The 20,104-nt window shown below is 49.9% G+C and overlaps 1 protein-coding gene across 4 annotated transcripts in view; it reads right to left on the bottom strand.

The window, feature by feature from the left end:
• Positions 1-20,104, bottom strand: part of Scara5 (scavenger receptor class A member 5) — a 90,607-nt gene that overhangs the window by 67,576 nt on the left and 2,927 nt on the right. For all 4 annotated transcript variants that reach the window (XR_780100.3, XM_010623250.1, XM_010623272.3 and 1 more), the window contains exons 2-3: positions 19,431-19,548; positions 6,165-6,293 (exon numbers count right to left, since the gene is read on the bottom strand). Coding sequence is in view for 3 of the 4 variants with exons in the window: in XM_010623250.1 (XP_010621552.1) it covers positions 6,165-6,293; positions 19,431-19,548 (247 nt within the window). In the remaining variant the exon portion in view is untranslated. The remainder of the gene's footprint in view (positions 1-6,164; positions 6,294-19,430; positions 19,549-20,104) is intronic.

A 20,104-nucleotide genomic window follows, 5' to 3' on the forward strand; every position in this document is an offset into this window, starting at 1 on the left:
CGGTAGAAGCACAGTGCTCTGGCTGCCTGGGAAGTCGTGACAGAGGTTCTTGCCTTGTGGGAGAGGCTGTACAGGACGTACTCTGAGGTTCCTTCCAGGCTGGGTCTCAGTGCCATGGGTGGGTGGGGCTGGCACCCAGAGCTGGCTCAAGTGCTCTCTCTGTTCCGAGAGAATCACAGTGCTGGGAAGGCTGGCCCGTCTCTTGGCTCACTGAGCTCTGAGTTGTCACGGCCCATCCGGGACCCTCAGATGATATTTCCGGGCTCCCCTGTGTGTTGATTAGGAAAAGAGGGACACGAGTGCACTCAGTGGAGCCTTTCTGTTCACAGACAGTCAGTGGGTGCTCAGCCTAAATAAGGAGCCTCTGGTCTTTTGCTATCCTGAAAGCAAAACCCCTCTGACTGTGTTAATAACAATGTCTAATATTGACTGAGTTCCTTTTTAGGCCAGGGACTAAAAGCTTTCCTGTATTAGTCTAATCTTCACAAAATCCTATGGGATTCAGGCCATTTTATAAGTGAGGAAACCAAGGGCCTTAGAGGTCACCTTATTTGCCCTCATAGAGTAGACACATTCCATGGTACAGGCTGGATGTGAACCTAGACATTTAGCCTCAGAGCCCATATCCTGAAGGAAATACAGCTATTCTCTCAGAATGTTTGAAATCCCCCCCAAAATAGAACTTTCATTTAGCCTGTTGTGTTTCATCAGTTAATTGTGAAATAAATAAATGGGTTTTGGTCATTTAAAAAAATAAATATAACAGAGTAGGACAGCAAACCATCAGTACCCATCACATGTTTAAATATTATCTCAGTGGGGAAAAAATGAGAACCAAGATCTGTCACGTAAAGGTACAAGATCCCAATGATGAATGTAACTGCACTGTATACTTAAAAAGTACCAAAAACTCAATGAAAAAAAAATTATCTCAGCTATGTTTATGTGTTTGTACTCTTGTGATGTAAAATGCATCTAAACTGTGATCAGAAAAGACACACAGATCTTATCCAACCTGCTTATTTTCGCAAATGAGTGTACTTATATTCAGATGGGAAAGTGATGTTCCCAAAATTATGGAGTATTAGCAGATGAGCCGAGACTAAATCTAGTTTATATTATTAAGCCATTATCAAGGTTAATTAACTGCAAAGAAAAAGAAAGAGTAGGGTTAAAGATGCAGCACAGAGGCAGAGTGCTTGCCTGGCACATCCAAGGCTCTGGGTTCAATTCCCCATACTGAAAAAAAGGAACAACAGTAAAAACAACAGTTGTTGGTAATAACAACAGTAATAACAGACAGCTGCTGCTTCCCTGGTGCTTACAATGTGCCAGGCATTTTTCTAAGTGCTTTGGAGGTATTAGCTTATTTAACCTGCAGTACAACCCAGCGAGGCAGGTAGGAACCCGACTTCCTCTGTTGTCAGATGGAGGAACTCAGGTCCAAAATGATCGGGAAATCGATCGTTTGGCCAGGATCAAATAGTAATGGAGAAGCCAGGGTCAAGCCCAAAGAGCCCAGGTTCCCACCAGAATGAAGTGCTACATGACCTTCTGCGGCCTGATATTCCTTCTGAACGCTGTAATGTAAGTACTGCTGCTGTGATGAGTGGGCATTAATATAGTTTATTTCACACTGGTTTCTTCTCCTAGCCAAATGTTCTCGCATGGCATTTCCATTTTCATATCCTTTAGATACTTTGTTAAACTGAAATAATCTTTCAAAGTTTTTCTCTATCATTCCTTCATTCATTTATTTATCCATTCACATACTTAAAGACTAAGTATGTGTGATAAAGACTAAGTACATGTCATGTACTTAAAGACTCAAATACAACAGGCAAATTTTTTAAAAAGTAAAACCATGCATAACATCCTTCCTTGTGTCAAGAAAAAAAAAAAAAAGACCAAGGCTGTTTACACAAAATACACTAAGTTGAGAAAGTTGAGAACAAGGTGAAAAGAACCTACTTCCTCTAGAAGTGCATACCTCTTTCTGCAGCCAAAACACAAAATAATTTCTCACGGGACCGTGGAGGTCAGCACGCTGGAACTTCATGAACAATGCCCTCAAGGCCATCTTTGCAATAACCACAAGGATGAAATGTCACAGGCCTGTTTCTGACGAGTGTTCCAAGGAAGGCCACTGGCACCACACTCTGATTTCCAAGATGAGTGATGGATTCAGAATCTAGGGTATGAAGTGTGTGGGCTCTGAGCACACTGTTCTTGGAGTGTAGAGAACAGGGGCTGAGCTGCTCGAAACAAGGTGATCAGAAAGGGGACTTTTAGTTCAAATGACATGTAGACTATTTTTCCCTAGACCCCAGCCCTCAGGAGTTGGGGTTTCCTTTGCGTGACTTAGCATGCAGCGTGGGTTACATCACATTCCCCATGTGTGTGTGTGTCTGTGTGTGCATGCATCTGTATGTGTGTCATTTTAAATCTGGGGTTTCCTTTGCGTGACTTAGCATGCAGCGTGGGTTACATCACATTCCCCATGTGTGTGTGTCTGTGTGTGCATGCATCTGTATGTGTGTCATTTTAAATGCAGTGCATCTCATGACTTCGTATTCCCAGGGCTTGTCCTTTAGCCCTGTGTCACAAAGCACTCACGTACAAGTTAAGTGCTTGTTGGAGATGTCAATGATGATGGCAGCCACTGCTGAGAAAGTTAAATGAAGGTGTGAGAGGACCCCCCCCATCTCACCAGGAACTCTGCTCGATCCAGTTGCTCAATCTGTTGCTTTAATTCTGCAGCATACCCCAAATTAGGTCCTTTGATGTTAGCACTTTCCCTTTCTGCTCTCTCACAACTGTCAACAGAGTTGTCACACGAAAGGGAAGGAAGCGATAATTCCTGATGACCATACTTTGTCACTGCAGTGGTACCCCAAAATAGTCACGGGAACCCCCTCCACCCCTTTAGCTCCAGCACAGAGAACATCTTGCCTAAAGTGCTACTTGGTTTGCTGATCACAGGACCATCCAAGAGCAAGTCACTTGTTCATGAACTTCAACCCAATGGTTTGTGCCATCTGCAACGAGTCTCACACAGAACAGGAACATAAGAACTATCAGTGAGATAACTGACAAAATTGCTGAAGAGAGAGGGAAAAAAGAAAAATTTGAGGGTGGAAGGAAGTGACTGTGGCAGTCTCCTCAAAGATGGTGGAAAGCTGTGAGCTGGGGGAATGGGATAAGATGGGCGGGATGGGATGGGATGGACTGGAATGTGCAAAGATAGTTCCTGGAAGGATGTGGTCAGGAGCCATCCTAACCATCTGGTTAGATGGAAGGCAGAAATGCCAACTGCAAGAATCATTTTGGTGAAGCCTGGACTAATCTTCTGACGAGGGAGCTAGGGTGATGCATAAACACAAGGTACAATGTTTGCTTTTATTTTTAATATTCTGGGCAAGGAGATGACTCATGAGAAATCCTGTGTGGCTTAAAAGAGTAATATTTTGACACAATGAGGTTATAATTTTTAAATATTGAAACTGTAAGAGCATGTGTACTCCAATGAGATGTTGCCAGTCAGCTATCCAATATGGCACTGGTCACAATGTATAATTTTGTCATCTACTAGTAGAATATATGAGATTTGTGTTGACGGGTTTTGAAGTTTAAGAGTGGTTCAAATAGATGTCTTACGCAAGATGACTTCTCTAGAACATGAACAACAAGAGGAAGGAGTCCCCCACAGTAGGAATCCAACAGAGGGTCAGGCCAAGTCTGGTTCACCCTGAACCACAGATGTCTGCCATCTTGGTATTTGCTGGAAGGGAGCATCACTGGAGGTTTCCCATCAGGTGATCTGAAGAATCCTCCCTAAGACCAGGCAGAGTCTCCTTAAGGAGCAGGAGACTTGTCCACTATTTTCCCTGCCCTATGAGACAGGCAGCTGTGAACTCTCCTCTCTTACTGGTCATTCCCACCACCCCCCATCCCAGGCCAGCACGATTTCCAGATAAGAATCCGGGGAGGTGACAATGGCTGCACACCCAGAGCCAAGAGATGAGGTATGACACATTTCCCCAGGTCAGTTCCAATTCTCCTGAACTTTTCATTCCGTACTAACAACGTCGTGCCCAGAAACTTTAGGTTTGAAGGTGATGATAATGACCAAAACATCTTCCTGTTTTCCACCTGGAAAGACTAAAGGACGTGTGGCAACATTTTCATATGAGTGGGAAACCACGTTGCATTCTCCTTTCTGACACTTCCAAGATATCATCATAAATCCCATTCAACCTCCAAGCTAGGGAAAGCTTTTCTGTATCATGTTGGACCACTTGACTAGTAAGAAAACTCTCCTCTATTTTGAATGGAAATCTGCCTCTTTATCATCTCTACTCACTGGCCTTAGTTCCACCCTGAAGTCACACAGCATGGTTGCCCTTTTCCACACAGTAACCCTTCAGGCACCAGAAGAGAACTTTCCTCCCCTGGAAGTCTCCTCTTCCCTGAGTATCTTCTCTTCCCCAGGAGATGATGCTGTTCAAGGGCTGAAGGCCTCTGTACCAAGGCCCCCACCAGCCCTGTCCCTCTCCTCTAGACCCTTTTGGTCACCTAAAAGTTCCTGGTCTGCGGAACAGTTGTAACACCACCGTTTGGTTTCCCTGCTGGGCTGAAATGCTTTCCAAACATTCCAAAAATTTGTTATGGTCCTGGCAGCCAAACCCACAAAACCCAGATCCTAACCTCTCACTAAGCAGCCCAAGAACATATTCAAATCATCCTGTGGCTGGCTCAGCACATGATAGATCTGCTGGACACTTTGGTCCATGGGATGAATCACGAGAGTCTCTTATTGCTGCTGCTGGCCTTCTACCACCCCTTGCCACAGGTCAGTGGTTGTTGGGGCAGATGCCCCCGAGCACAGAACTCTGAACACACAGGCCATACTGAGTATGCCATTGCAATGCCCAAGTGACTAATACTATTTGACAGAGAGTAAGTCTTGACCAGGGAGGTCCTGGGCATCTGCCTCAGAATTTCCAGCAAAGGATCATCTGTATGGGCAGAACCTCCAGATTCCTGCCCCATAGTTAACTCAGGATCCTGCCCCAGCATGCCAGGTCAGTTCTGCCTGGTCAGCAGCTACACTCTAACAACTCCCCCCTCCTCCGTGCAGCAGCCACAGTGTCCGAGTGTACGCCTTCTCTGTGTCCCCAGCCACATCATGGTACCATTGTGTCCCACCTTGGGACAGGGCTTTATCTGCCTGACCTTCCCATGTCCTGTAGACTAGAAGCTCCTTGAGAATCCCCCGAGACTCATTTCTGGGTCCCCGATTCTAGTACAGACCCTGGCAGATGTTTTGGGGTTGAAATAAACTGGTCCCTTGGTTGCGTGCTGTCAAGCCCTCCACTGAGAAAGATGGGAGAGAGTCAGGAAGGGACCAGCACAGCTCTGCTGTATGGCTCCAACCCAGCGGGACAGCCTATAAGGGCGAATGGCACTGCTTCCAAATACAATGTCCACAAGCCCCTCACTTGATCCCTCTCTCAGTCTGTGAACTCTGTTTCTCTCTGGCGAGAGAAGGTGCTACAAACCCCAGCCTATCTCTCAAACAGAAATTGTCAAGGACAGCCTGGTTGAGCTGGGGCAAACTGACTCTAACCCCAGTAACTGCAGAGGTTTTCCATGACCAGATTAGCTTCAGCAGCAGAGTGCCTGTGACTTTTTGTTTTTTGTTTTTTTTTTTTGGGGGGGGGGTTTTGGCGGTACCAGGAATTGAACTCAGGGCCTTGCATTTGCCAGGCAGGCACCATACTACTGAGCTATGTCCCCGGGCCTCCTTGTGACTATTTTTATGGCACCCAGGATAAGCATTGAGGACAGTGTCCCCGCTGCCCAATGCAAACCACACCCTGGAGGTCCAAGGAGGAGCAGGGTAAAGTGGTGTCCCGTGAAGATGGAGGAAGTCAGAACCACAATGAGCAGCTGGATCTCCACCACTACCCTCAGATTCTGCAGGCTCGTGTGGTCTCTGCCACCGTCCCACGTAAAACAAACAGTGCTACCAAAGAGCCCCGTGGCGCCAGCGTCTTCTGTGGTTTCCATGGTGACGAGGGCAGCATCTGGGCTCCTGACAGTGGGAATGAAGAGCTCCTCTTCTCATTCCAAAAGGCCAGCACGGAAAAGGCTGTTCTTACCTGCTAAGATGAAGATGCCCACAAGAATCAGAAAGACCAGCAGGTAGAGGCCCAGGACAGCATGCTTCAGGGCCGACAGGGAGCCAAGCTGGGTACAGCAGCCACTCACCCGCCGTTTGTGGCACGGACCTGGAGGAAGGAAGAAGAACAGACACTTGAAAACTCCAAAAGCCTCATTTTCTCACTGGGTCGCATCACTGATGCACACAGATGTTCGTGTAGATTCTTTCACGGGTTTTCTGCACACCTGCAATGCAGCCACCTTGGTAGGGGGGCTTCTAGAACCATCCCCAGGTATTCAGCTTCTAGCTCTCCTCCCATCTGCGCCCAGGAACAAACCAGATGGGGATGTCTGCAGCTCACGCACTCACACAAATCCCTCTGTTGAGGCAGAGGAATGGGCTTGAGTACATGTTCTTTACCAAATGTCACTGTCTCGTGTGATCCAGGAAACAGAGGAAGTTTTCAAAGGAACTTGCAGACTCAAATTTATGCAGGGGCTGGAAGGGATGGGAAAGAGAAAAATGGGCCCGGGGGACCGTGGACAAGCATACCGCTCTAGAGGAGTCTGCCACCTGGGAGTAAGGGCCCTGTGTGACCAGAGCCAGAGTTTCTGAGACCTGCTGGAAACGATAAGGCAACATCTCCCTATTTTTAAATGCTTGTGATTAACTTAAAACTAAAAACACAGGGGAGTGCAAATAAAGCACATTTGCAAGCCAGATCTGACCACCAGCTTTCACACTTTGGGTAAGATTTACCAGAAAACTCAGTAGCCCCACCACCCTTGCCAGCTTCCCCCCAGAATGGAACACTGAAAGCTCACTGCTGTAGTGGACAGAGGGACAGAGCAGTCCAATCCTGTTGATTCTCAAGGAAAAATGTCAAGCACTGATTAGCGGCAAACCCTGTGTCAGGACCCAGGTGATCTGCCAATTGAATTTGTCCTTTGAAGCAGCCAGCCGAGATGGCCCAGGAGAGGCCAGGAAACTTACTGAGCTCACTTGTTAACGTCAACTCAAAGAGGACGGCAAAGGGCACGTTACCACCCAGATCCCAGAAGGCTTTGCAATTCTGCTGCATGGCAGGACTTCCGCCTCCTGCTATGTTTACTTCCTGCCCGGGCGAGCAAGAGGCCGCTCCAGTGAGACCGCCCCCTGCTTTGATGGTGTTGCGCACTGGAGTGTGCCGTATGTGAAGAAGGCGCGGGGTGAAGCTTGGCGAGAGAGCTGCTAATCACCGACAGTTTTTTTATGTTTGAAAGATGGTGGGGCGTTTGATGATCCACGCTCGGTAAGTTTCATCGGCAAGGAGGTACTTCCGGGCTATGCTTCAGGCTTTCATCTCTGCTTTCCTGGTCTCAAAAGTGTCGTCACTGCGAGGGAGAGGTGGTGGCTCCTGATGGCCTAGAAGTCGAACTGTCCTGGACCCCTAAGCTATTGTTACGTGAGGAACATTTTCCCATTAATTCAGTCCATTTTATTACAAATACTGCTTTTCCAACAGCTAAGCAGAACTATTATTTAACATTTCCATTAAGCATTGGACGCAATGTGAAGCAAGTGGTAGAGAAATGCAAATTCGATGACCAGTCTCACAATTCCTTAAATGCCAGCAAACTGAAGAGTCGACTTGATTTTCTGCGAAGACCTAAACAGAGCTCATCTCTCTACCTCACCCTCGATGCTCTTTTCTAAGGTTCTACACCCCTTTCATACTAGGATGTAACCGATTTTACTCCTAAATCCATAGGCTGTGGGGGCATCTCACTTTTTTATTCCAGGAAGAGTCAATAGCTGTCTGATTGTAACTTAAGACAAAAGTCTGTCTCCTTTCAGAGCCAGAGCTGTGGGCAGAGCATCGTGTAATGCTACGCAATTAATTACAAGTCCTCCTTTTCCCAGTGGCCATTCTAGCTCTCCTGTGCTGGGCCTCCCTTCCCTGAACATCATGGCAAAAAAGGAAGAGGAGAATCACACAATCGTTAATACGTATGGTTAACTTGTATCATCTGCATACATATTGCTAGCTCAACTCAGGAGGTAGGTCAAATTGCAATGATATTGCTGTATTTCCCCATAAATATAGCCATTCCTTTGCCCTATACACCTAGCACCTCCTTAATAGCGAGCACCCACCCATGACAAGTCCCCTTGTCAACCAGTACAAGGAATCTAGACTTTCTTCTGAAAGAGTTTAATTTTTTCGGCAAGACTTGTTTGCTCTGCAAGCTAAATAAAATTTAAATATTACATAAAATGTTTCTGGATAGAGATTTTTCACAAGTGGTTAGAAGAACACTGTTGCAAAGGAAAGAAAGAGAAATAAAAAGGGAGATAAGTTATTAGGTAGCCCAAACACAAAGTGTTCTTTTCTTTTTTCTTCAAGTGGTTAGCAGCATGCTAGTTGAGTGGACCACACATTATTTAGGCTCAGTAAAAGATGGGAAACACTCCAAAGTTATACAGTCAACAAGGCCAGGGGAAAAGAGTGTACTTACGTTTTGGGGTTTTTTTTAAGGAAAATAAATGGGCTGTAAGCCAGTAGAGGACACAGGAATGATAGAGGCCAGTCTCCAAAGGCAATGCACCTTATGATAACTACTGCATGACATTCTGGAAAAGGTGAAAACATGGAGATGCTAGAAGATGAGTGGTTGCAGGACCTAGGGATGGGGTGGGAGGAATAGCTGAGGACGTAGGACATTTAGGGCAGTGAGACTGTGTGTGATACTCTCGCCATGGTACATGTGACCTGGCTGTTTTCCTAGATTCCGTGTCTAGGTGACATCTACAAATCAGAAGGCCAAGTTGCTGGCCCAACCACTTACCTCCCTCCTGCAAGTCATCTCACCTAGAGCTCACCTCTTCTATACCAAGAAGCTAACTCAAGGCCACATCTCTTTCTGCTAAGCAGCTGTGTCCCAGCCCTAATCTTCCTGGGGCCAGGTGTCAGACAACCAGAGAGAATCCCTGTAGCCCAGAGCCCACCTGTATTGTTCAAACTAGCCAGGCCTAAAGCCTTCATTCTGTCCTGCCCTGCCATTCCCAAGGACACCCCAATAATGACTCTGATTGTCTCTTCCCTTCCTCCCCCTCCGACCTGGCCAAACCTGGCTTTTCCTCCATGGTCCTTCTCTGTCCCTTCTCTCAGGAAAAGTAAGGAATGGGTCCTTTTGGCGGCAGTGGCTTCTTGTCAGTGACTTGCAGTCATAGCTCTATACATTACACCCACGTATGATTTTAAAACAATACATTATCACATATGTGTCAAGACCCAGAGAAGGTCCGGCATTTTGCATCACTGCAGGGTCGGGCTGTGTGTCAGACGAAACATGGCAGATGAGCCGATGTGTCACTTGTGAGATGAGGCAAAACACACCGCAGCCTCCTCGCTTTCTCCTGGGTCATTCATGTGGGGAGCAGCCAGCTTCCATGTTACTATCACCCCATGGAGAGCCCGTGTGGTGAGAATCTGAGGCCTGCAGCCAACAGCCATGGGAGTGAGCCTAGAAGCAGATCCCTAGCCCAGTGTATCCTTCATGGGATGGCCCCCTGGAGAACAGCCTGACTCAGCCTCCTGAGAGACCATGAGCCGGAAGTTCCCAGCTAAAATGCGCCTGGATTCCTCTCACCTTGTATCCACTATAAGCATATTGCAGAGCAAAAACTTTATCCGAAAAAATCGACAACTTTCTGTCTGTCCTGTATACCCATGACTTCCTCCGAAAATGTGTGAAGTATGCATTTATGTTTGTTCCACTGCCACAGTTTGGGACAACTGGCTATGTGGCAGTGGGTAACTAATAGACCTACAGTAGACACCACGAGAAACAAGGAGCTGTGTGAGGGAGAGACTCGGCTGCACCCTTCACGTCCAGCTCCTCAGTTCGCAGGCCAGGGCCTGGGATACACGGACCCACTAGCAACTACTTGTTGAATGAGAGGTCAGGATGCAGTCGCTGCCCCCAGAAGCTCCCACCTGAGGGGAGGAAGTCCACGAACGTGAATGGAGAAGAACGAAGGAGAGACCAGCACAGGGGGCACTGCACCCCGCTGTGCTGATTCAGCCTCCAGAGTCTGTGGAGGAGGCCATAACCCAGCAAGATTGAAAGATGAGCCTTTCTAGAGGGGCTGACTTCTATCCTCTCTCTCTTCAGCTTTATCACCCGCCTATGAAACAGTTACAATAAATTTGAGAATTCTAGCCCTAAACCACCGATGCTGTCTATAAATTATTATACATTGAAGGCTGTGGCTTTAAGAAGAAAAAGTTCTTCCTCCATGTGAGAACAGTTCTGAAGGAAGTTCCCAGTGAAGCTGTTAGCTATTAAATGTTGTGCACACATGGACACTCTTGTGACCAGACTGATGAGGAATATGGTAAATGACCACCACCGTAAAAACAACAACTAACAAACCATCTTCTGAGGTCCAGGAGGATCATGGGAAAGTTCCTCCATCTTGCTTTGGAAGTGAGGTGACCTCTCACAAGCTCAGAAAACCAAAGGAGGGGGGCTCAAGGTTTGGAGAGGGCAAGACCAGTGGCTCAGAGCCAGCAAATAGACACCAAAACATCAATGCTCAGAGACCTGAAGAAAGAGTGCAGAATGTCAGCCTGGAGACATTGTTCATCTCCATGTAGAGTGTGTGGCTTCCTGATGGCCCTAGAAGGGGGAAGAGATCCTTATCTTCCTGAATCTGTCCGACAGAGCCTGCAGGACTGGCCACAGTAAGTATCCCTGGGCTATTCTTTCTTAACATCACTGTTTTTTTTTTTTAAGTTACATTTATTTAAGAAAGAAACTTTATATCATCACAGTGGAAAATTAAGATTTTCTCATTACATGTTAAAACAAATACCTAACAAATTCACACCCGCACATGGCTCCAAGTCTGTTTTCGAGTACCCCATTACTTCATACAGTCACATTCTGGGAAACACGAGTTGGAACCTTACACGCCCGGCACCATCCTCATTATGGACAACTGCCTATCTCCATTTCTGTCTGTCATGTTTGTGAGGTAGGTTGTGTCTCCCCATAGCCCCACATGGTGCTTCGGGAACAACAGAGCCTCAAAAGGTTCTTTGCAAGAGCAACCCCATGTGCACAGAATTTACTTTTGCTACAGAGATCATTTCTTACATCTATCTGCCTTGTGCAAATTGACACGTTGACAAATTGTAACTGACAAATTCTTGTTGGCTATAAAAACATAATTTGGAGCAAAAATTTGTTCTGTAAAGAATAATAAAATCTTGGTTTTCCTTGCCCATCAGGACTCCTGATTGCTACTTAGTACCCACATAGGTACCTTGTGTGATCCATTCCTTGGAACTGAATGGAAACCTTGCTACTGGCTCGATATCTAAATCATACATGGAACTTCTTAGACATTTTGAGGCTGGCCCCACCCTGGACGCTCTCATTCTGACTCAGTGCTGAAATCACAGATACAGGCACCGAGATCCACAGCTCTGGAGTGAGGCATCTGTCATATTAACAGAGGACATGAAGACACATTCCTGGAAAGCTCTGATTATTGGGGAAAAATCTTTTGATTTCTTTTTTAATAGGACACATTCAAAATGAAGTTGTCTCAAACTATTTTATTATTCCCAGAGATTAGAATGGTAAGGGTTCTTAACAATGGGACAAAACTTTGCCCAAAGAGCTTTTGCTGGAACACTGGATGCTGAGGGTGGGAAGGCTTGGTTGGAGGCGTTAAAGAAACTGAACGGAAAGTTTGTATAGAAAACAGGGAGCCCTGGAGGGTTGAACTGAGGCTGAGTAGGGAGTGGATCCCCAGTGCCACAGGGCCTGGGGGTCCTGGTCTCCCTACATTAGGCAGCTACCCATCCCTAACACCCCCAAGGGGAGAGCACAGGCATGGGGCTCTTCAGAGAAGAACTCAAAGCCAATCCGTGCTGACTGGGAGAGTGTGGAAAGCATTCTGAGCTCTCCTGTCCCGTAACACAACCTTTCCTTGCAAATTTAACTTTCAATTTCTTGAAAAATGATATTTTAATTTTTAAATAATAATTCTAAAGTATTTGGGGAATCATCTGTTTGGATTTATTCGCCTCCCATTTGCCAGAATACTCAGCAACTAGATCTGATAAAAGTGGATATTTATTTATTTCCCCAAGCAAAAACAAAAACAGGTCTAAACCACACAAAACAGAGGACACAATGATTCTATAATCACTACTTAAATTCTAACAGCAACAAACACATTTTCTTTTTGTTCTCTTTGGTTCCACAGCTCATAAATAGCAGGTGGAGACAGGGTTTTATTGCAGGGAGGGCCCTCAGCTACTCCTCCAAGGATCTGCACGAAACCCACCCAAGTCTGACCTCATGAGGCCCGGCCTCGGGCGGGCGGGCGGGTTACTCATCTCACACATTGTTTTCATTGTGTGATCTGCAGGGCAAGAGGCAGCCAGCCCCAAATAACCTCTGTCTTTGAGGCTGCCACAACTTTGTTGGTTCTGAACTCACCTTCCTTCAGAAAAGGGGAGAAGAAGGACATGAGGCAGGGGCACTGCCAAACCAAGCCACATCCCAAGAGCATGAGCAGGGCCATGGGACAAGTCCCACCGGAGACTGGGAGGGTCCCGAACACAAGTGGCTGTGGACACTAAGTGGTCTTCTGCAGGATCAAGGAGTCCTAGCCCTTCCTGCCCATTGTTAAGGAGGGAGAGCAGTGGAAGGGGGGCAGCCTGAGCTAACTCCATTTAGATTTCTTGGTGACCTAGGACAGTTTCTCCTAGTGCTTCCGGAGATGTCTTATCATTCAGGCACTTCCTGAAAAAGTATTCTTGAAGACAGTCTCAGCATGGTGCTATATTCCTCAAGAGCAAGCTTGAGGAGGAAGGCACCCTGGCTGGCATGCACCTTCTTTTGCAGCTGAGGCTGAGAAGCAGGAGGGAGCGGAGAGGAGGGCAGGCAAAGTGAGTCTGCCGGAAGGAAGGAAGCCAAGGAGCCCCCCAACAAGAACAAAGTCATGGGGCTGGCTGAAGAGGCCACTATTCTTGCCCCAAATGGACAGTGCACAGATGGGAGGAAATGCAGTATCAACGCTGGAGAGACTCAAAGAGCAGTAAGCTCAGGGTTCTGCCCAAATGCTGCCAAAAGACTCTCCTCTTGCAGGGCAGCCATGGACCCAGTTCCTCTCCTGACAGTTGCTGTCTTGTGAAAGACAGAAAGCCTCCTGAAGATATTTGCAAAGCAGAAGCTGGGGCTTGGCCACTTCCATGACAACATCACTACTCTTTCTGGGTCACGGGTGCTACCTCCTTGTCACCTTCTCTTCTGCTTGGGTTTGATGAACTGGTTTTTCCGTTAGGCAGGAATAGGTAAGTTGAATTCTCCAGTCCCCAATTCTACTTCTGCTGTGGGTGGAGTTGGGAGGGTCTTGGGGGTGTCCGGTTTTGACAGGAAAGCTGAGGTCCCAGCCCAGGCCACCAGCATGGGACCGAGCAAGACACATGCCTGAAGCCTGCAAGTCTGTCACCTCGGCACGAAAAGCTTCCCACAGGAGGAAGTTTGGCAGGTCGATATGAACACAGTGGACCTCGGGTGTGCGGTGGGGCCTGGGCCCAACAGTTATCTCATGTAGATTTTTGTTGGAAAATTCTGGCCAGTGATGATACGGCCGATGATATGAACGGAATCGCAGCTATAAATCAATGCGTATAGAGATTTCTAGAGGGACCACTCTAAGAGAACAACATGGTGTTTGATTCACCCGTTTCTGGCACACAGTAAGAGCTCAGTTAGTGTTTGTTGACCATTGTCTTGTTAGGAAATAAGACTGATAAACTAAACATAAACGTAATGGGCACCAGGTTTCCAGTATCTGTGTCTGCTGCTTTGACATCTGGGGCCTTGCAGACCCCGGAAGGCCAATATTTAGAAATAACAAATGGCTGGTTTAGGAGCAGACTTTTCACATGTGAACCAACCGGGTCAGACCCCAACCTCCACCACTTCCTTACTGGGCTCCCCCCTTGTGGCTACTGTCCACTCCCACCACCACACCAGAAAGCCAGGGACCTCACTACCTGCGCCCTATGTCTCAAAGTCTACTGAAATTATTCACATGGCCCAGTCCTGGCCTCCTCTGTTCTTCCCCATGGAAACCATAGCAAAGGCTCCTGCTGTTTTCTCTCTGACCCCTCTACCTCCTGGCTGGCCGGGATGCTTCCCCACGTGGCCCCCATGGCATGATCTCTGAGCTATGAGTAAGAAGTTACCTTTCCATAGCATGCTGTCCCCGTTAGCCTCAGCCCTGCAGCCTCCAACAAGGTGACACACAGAGCGTCAGCTGTCACCTCCCAAGAGAGCAGCGACTCGGCCTAAGCACCAGGTACTTTAATTCCAGACAACAACGCTGGAGGTGGGCACCATTATTCCACCTCCTGCAGGTGACGGCTGAGCTCAGAGGTTAGGTGACCTGCCTAAAACAAACATCAGGCTGGGATGTTTAGCGATGTAGAAAGGAGGCGAGACCAGAGAGGGCAGGCTGTGTGACAGCGGGGAGGTCAGCGGAGGGGGCTCAGCAGAGATGGGGCAGTCATTCCTTCGGCACCCACTTTTCCAGCAGAACGTAGCGGTGAAGAGAGATGACCTTCGGGCTCCATCTCTTCTGCCCTCTCGCTCCAGCCATGAAGTGAGCAGCTCTCTGTCCTTCAGGGAAGCAGCCCCAGAACGCAGCCAGTCCTAAGACCAGTGATTCCTTGAGAGGAGGGGACTACAAGCATCCCGAAGGGAAAGCCTAGGGCTGGCTGTCTGCTTCATCGCCCTTGGTTATCCCAACAGACTTCATTCAGGGCACAAGAGATTGGAAAATTTCTCCTCTTGACCACTGAGTTTGCTTTTGTGTCCTGGGGCTGTTCTGTTTTTTAGTCTTCTGTGGGAATATTTGCCCACCCCCTTGACCAAAGTTCATTAAATCCTAAAATCTGGGACCTACAAACAAGACTTCTGAACTTCAAAAATATACCTAGAAATAAAGTCACAAGAACAGCCATTTTTATATTCCTAGTCATAAATCACAGCTCTTTCACTAAGAAAGCCAGTCACATGAGGGCACACCCTGAAAGCCAAGGCCACCAGAGACTGCCGTGGGCACCTGAGAGCTTGGCAGGCTCTTCCCACATCTGCCTCCTCACGAGGTGATGAAATTCCTCTTGCCTTTAGCCTGTCAACTGCCTTTGGGGTTCCCTAATATAACAAACCTTGGGACCCTAGAGATGCTTAACAAAAACAAGTGTGAGGAACCAAAACCCCAGGATAAAACCTGCTAGCTAGGGGACAAAGCCAACTCCCTTTTACTTATCAACAAATGACAACTATTACTCTGTCATTCGATACACACCCTCCCCCAATCCTGGGGTGGGTGTGTGACATTATTCTTATTTAGAGGACGAGGCCACCTAGACCAGGGCCCGGAGCCCTGGGCGAAGCAGATGGTCCACTCTGATGTGGCAACTTCACAGGGCCAATGCATGCAAAGGTGTGGCCAAGGTCGAGATGCCCACAAGGAACAGAGCAGTCTCCTTATGCCACTGCCACCCTTAGTCCCAAAACTCAGGGTTGGGGAGCGGTAACCGGAACCTAGAAGACCACTCACACCAAGGGGATCCACAGCCCAAGGTGACCCCATGGGATGGGAGCTGGGGGATGGGCACACGCTCAAGCCCACCCACCTGTCCTCCTCCCAGCCCTGTCAGGGCTCACCGTGGCCAAACCCAGTGAAGCAGAGGGCAGGGTGCAGGATAGGGATGGGATGCAGCAGTCCCCAGAGCTAAGCCCGACTGAGCTCAGGCGCCCAAGGTCCAGGCAGTGTGTGGCCCATGGATTCCAGCCCAGGCCTGCAAACTGCAAAGTCTGGCCCGTCTCATTCACCAAGCTGCTCCCACCCAGATGCCAGCTCCTCCGGTGCCGCAGCCCCATCTGCCAGCATGTGGCTCTCTGCTCTGGTCAGGCAGGACACGTCCCCGACCATGCTATGGTCCGAAGGAGTTAATCCCCTACTTCCCCTGCCCCAGGATCTGCTTCTCCAACCAGTAGAGGGCGGTGACCACTCCTGCCTTGGGGAGCCGCCAGATGAGGCAGGACATTTGATGGGTGGGAAGGTAGATGTGGGGGCTCCCCCAGGAGAATAAGTTTATGGGGAAGGAACGAGAAGCCCCCGGACCCAGCACTCAGCCCCGCTGCAGGCGTCCCGGAGCATGTGTAACTCATTACGTCCGCCAGCTCTCCATCTGCGACCACGGATGACGCCACGGGTGTGGTGGAGGGGCCGAGGCCACAGGGCCAGCAGGACTGTAATATTTTTCTGACACTAACACCTCTCTCGGGCCCTTGGAAAGTGCCACCAGTGACTGGGCCCAGCCAGGCCCACCCACTCCCAGGCCTTGGCCTCCACCTCCTGGCGCCAGACTGGAGAGGTCCCCAGCTGCATGGGAAGACAAAGCCGGGAGAAGAACAGAGGAGGAGGAGGGGACTCCGGTGGGGTTGGGTCTGGGGGCCGAGTGGCTGTGGCAGAGCCAGCGGCTGTGGTCCTTTCAGGTCACCTCTGGGATTGGCCTCGAGTAGCCTCTCCAAGATGGCCTGTGCGGTACCAGGTAAGGGGACAGTCCCTGCCTTCCTAGACCTCCTCATCACAGTGGGGTCCCAGGAAGATGCGGATGGCTGAGATGCGAGGAAGAAAGCAGGCTTCCCCAGGGAAGTCCCAGGGGTGTGGAGGAAGGGGATGGGGAGGCCTCCAGGGGTGCGGGAAGGAGACAGGATGGGGGGGCAAAGTGACCCATCCTCTCCCTTATCCTGCCCTAGCCCCGCTGCTGCTGCAGGAACATCTCTCACTCTCTGCCTTTCCGCCCTCCCAAGAGGTACAGCCTTTGCCCCTGGGTGAGTGAGGTGCCTGTGGCCCCACATCCCCATCTCTGATCCTCTGGTGGGGATGGCTGTGAGCAGGGAAGGGGCAGCACCAAGTGTGGGTGCTCTTGCTTGCCTGCGGGGTAAATGTCGTTCCTCCAGAATTCCTGCCCAGGGCTTCACTGTCCAAGCCACATCCCGGGATTCAGCTTTGCCAGGCACAAGACAGAGTCCATATTTTAATCCCGCCTGGCTTCTAGTCTATGTCTCCACTGGTTACAAATCCAGAGGCAGCGGAGTTAGTTATTCCTTAGAACTCAGAACTTCAAAATTTCCTTCCCAGGGATAAGCCTGGAATGAAGGTAAGGAGACCCCAAGGTAGTCACCTACCAATAGGCGCCAAGGTTTCCTGAGCACCCACCAGGAGCCCAGAGATGAGCCAGCTGTTTCCCTGAGCTTCACGGATCTTGCCATCTAGCAAGACAAGGGACCACACCAGCCCAGCAGGGACGCGGGCAGCACGCGACAGGTCGGGACTCTGGGGCAGTGGCCCACAGGGTGAGGAGTGGGGGTCATCAGCCAACAACCGGGGGCCACAGGTACAGAATATAGCTGAGGAAGAAGGGGCAGTCTGGGAGGGCACAAAGGCCCAGAACAGGAAAGCCCGACAGACCCCATGGGCTTCATTTTGGGGATGACGGAAAGGGACAAGAGGTCTCAGATAGACTCCGCTAACCTAGTTGGTGAGAAAGGGTGCAATCAGGCTGTGACTCCATCTAACATGCTTACACCCCACCATCACTAAGGCCCCACCTTAGAAGCTGGGCTGCACCTTGGGAACTTTCCATTCCCATGCTGAGACCCCAGGGCCGGCCTTCAGCAGGGGAAGTGTGTCTTTCCCTGTCCCTCTCTTCCTCATCAGAGCAGGAATCCTACGAGAACGTGGCGCCCCTCCTAGATTAACACTACCCTGTTAGGCACCCAGGGTGGCCTTGGCCCAGGCCTCGAACCTTCCGCGTCTCATTCACCTTCCTCTTCTCCCCCGCCTGGCCCAACCTTCCTCTCCCTCTCTGTTTTAGTTCTAGAGATGAAGATCAAAAGAGCAGCGAAACCCTTTGGCGAGAGATCAAGTCTGGCTTGAATTTCTCCAAGGCAAACTCCCCCATTTTTCTCTTAGAAATGAAAGGGAGGGAGGAAGTCAAGCCAGAAGCCCAGGAGTTTCCAGAAGCTGGTTTCAACTCCACACCGCTGTATGGTTTCTTATTGCTCTCCCTGGCATCTGCCATCCAGGTACAGAGTACGGAAGACCTAGAAAATGTGGAAATCGAGTTCGGAAGGTGTTAGTTCTTTAATGCATTCCGTAAGCCTTAGTGAGCACCTGCTCCATGCTGGGCCTGGGAGGGAGGCAGACAGAGGGCGTCCTGTCCAGCCTGTGCTCTTGTCATAGGGAGCGGAGGACCAGGTCCCTAATGCAACAGCCAGTTCTGTTTTTACAGAGTTTGAAATTGGCCGGACCTCAGCAATACCTTCCGCATCCCCATTTGGCAAATTAGGTCACCGAGACCCTGAGAGCAAACCCCAGCCTCTGCCACCCACACTGCACCTGCCCACCCGCCCCTGGGCCCCTGTCACCCCAGGCTGGCCACAGTGACTCTCCCCCGGTCACCCCACTGTGCTGACCCCGGTTCTTTCTGACCAAACCAGATTCCTTTCCTGATGGCAGTTGAGACACAGCTGGATCAAGGACACAGAGCAGTGTCCCTTTGCCGCCGTACTGGGCAGGGCCAGCCCCCGCCCCCCAAGGCCTTTCCTCTCCTGCCTGTGGCATAAACCTAACAACAGAAACCCTGGCCCAGCCTGGGGAACAAGCTGGTGGGACTTCTCCCCACCGCTTCTTATACAAAGTCCCTTTTAGTCTCCAGGGCCTTTTCCAGAAAGCTGCCTCCGGCTGAACCTCGGTACACATTTCCACGTTGTTTCTGTTCTGGGGAGTCCAGGCAGCTCCCCACCCTGAAGGGTTGGCACTGGTCTGACTGCCCTTTGGAGCAGCCTGACTCCTTACACACAGCAGGCCACAGTGTCTCCACTCCTGCCTCTCCAGGCCCCTGAACTCCCTGTCCTTCATCAGCGTTTATTAAGCGCCTGCTCGGTTGAGCTCTTGGCTGGGGCACCGGGACCCGATGCGGAAGAAGTACTCTGGGCTCCGTGCATGAAAGGGCACCAGCTGGGTCACTGGAGTTTTTGCAGACCTCGGGCCCCGAGATGTGGTGCCTCCTGGTTCCCCTTCCCACTGCATGATGGGCGCACTGTCCCTTCATGAGTGCCTCGGGGAGGTGGTTGCCACAGAGGATCTTGGACTCAGCCAGACTGGAAGAACTCACCATCCTCACACAGGTTCAGCTTGGACAGGCTCCGGCCATCAAAGGGCTCCTCAAAGATGGAGCCGGTGTCGCGGTCACTCACGGTGTGCAGGTACATGGCTTTGTTCTCCATCAGGTCCTGCAGAAGCACAGGTGGGGGACAGAGTCACCCAAAGGTGGACACAGAAACCAATGCATGGAACAAGGTGCCAAACACTGTCACCATGAGCCTGAGCACTGGGACCCTGTCCTCACCAAAGCAGCCAGATGCCACCCTCCAGGACCTGGGGACCCCAACCTGTACCCTTGCAATGCTCAGTGTCCTGGGCCTTTCTGACTGTGAGTTCTGTCCCTTCCTTTCAATGACTCTCAGGGTGGCTGCAGCACTGGGTTGGGGACACTGTGATAGTGCTGGGCAGCGCCTGGGAAGCCAGCATCGCTACACCCAGGGCACCCAGGGAATGTGTCAGAGAGACCTAGGCTTTGTTCCTGTTGGAAATGAGGGAAAGTAAACACACGGAGGCATCCGGAGGACACAAGGTCAGGAGCCACCAGAGCTGAGAAGGACCAAGCAAGGGCTCAGTTTGGCAGCCTCAGTGGGAGCCCCCTTAAGTCAGGAGAGGGCTCCTGTCCAGATGTCCCCTGAGCCTGGCCTGCTGGGGCTTTGGATCACCCCACAGTGCTCAGGGACGCAG

The sequence above is a fragment of the Fukomys damarensis genome, unplaced genomic scaffold, assembly GCF_012274545.1.
Source record: "Fukomys damarensis isolate Sample0158 unplaced genomic scaffold, DMR_v1.0_HiC HiC_scaffold_18, whole genome shotgun sequence".
Lineage (NCBI taxonomy): Eukaryota > Metazoa > Chordata > Mammalia > Rodentia > Bathyergidae > Fukomys > Fukomys damarensis.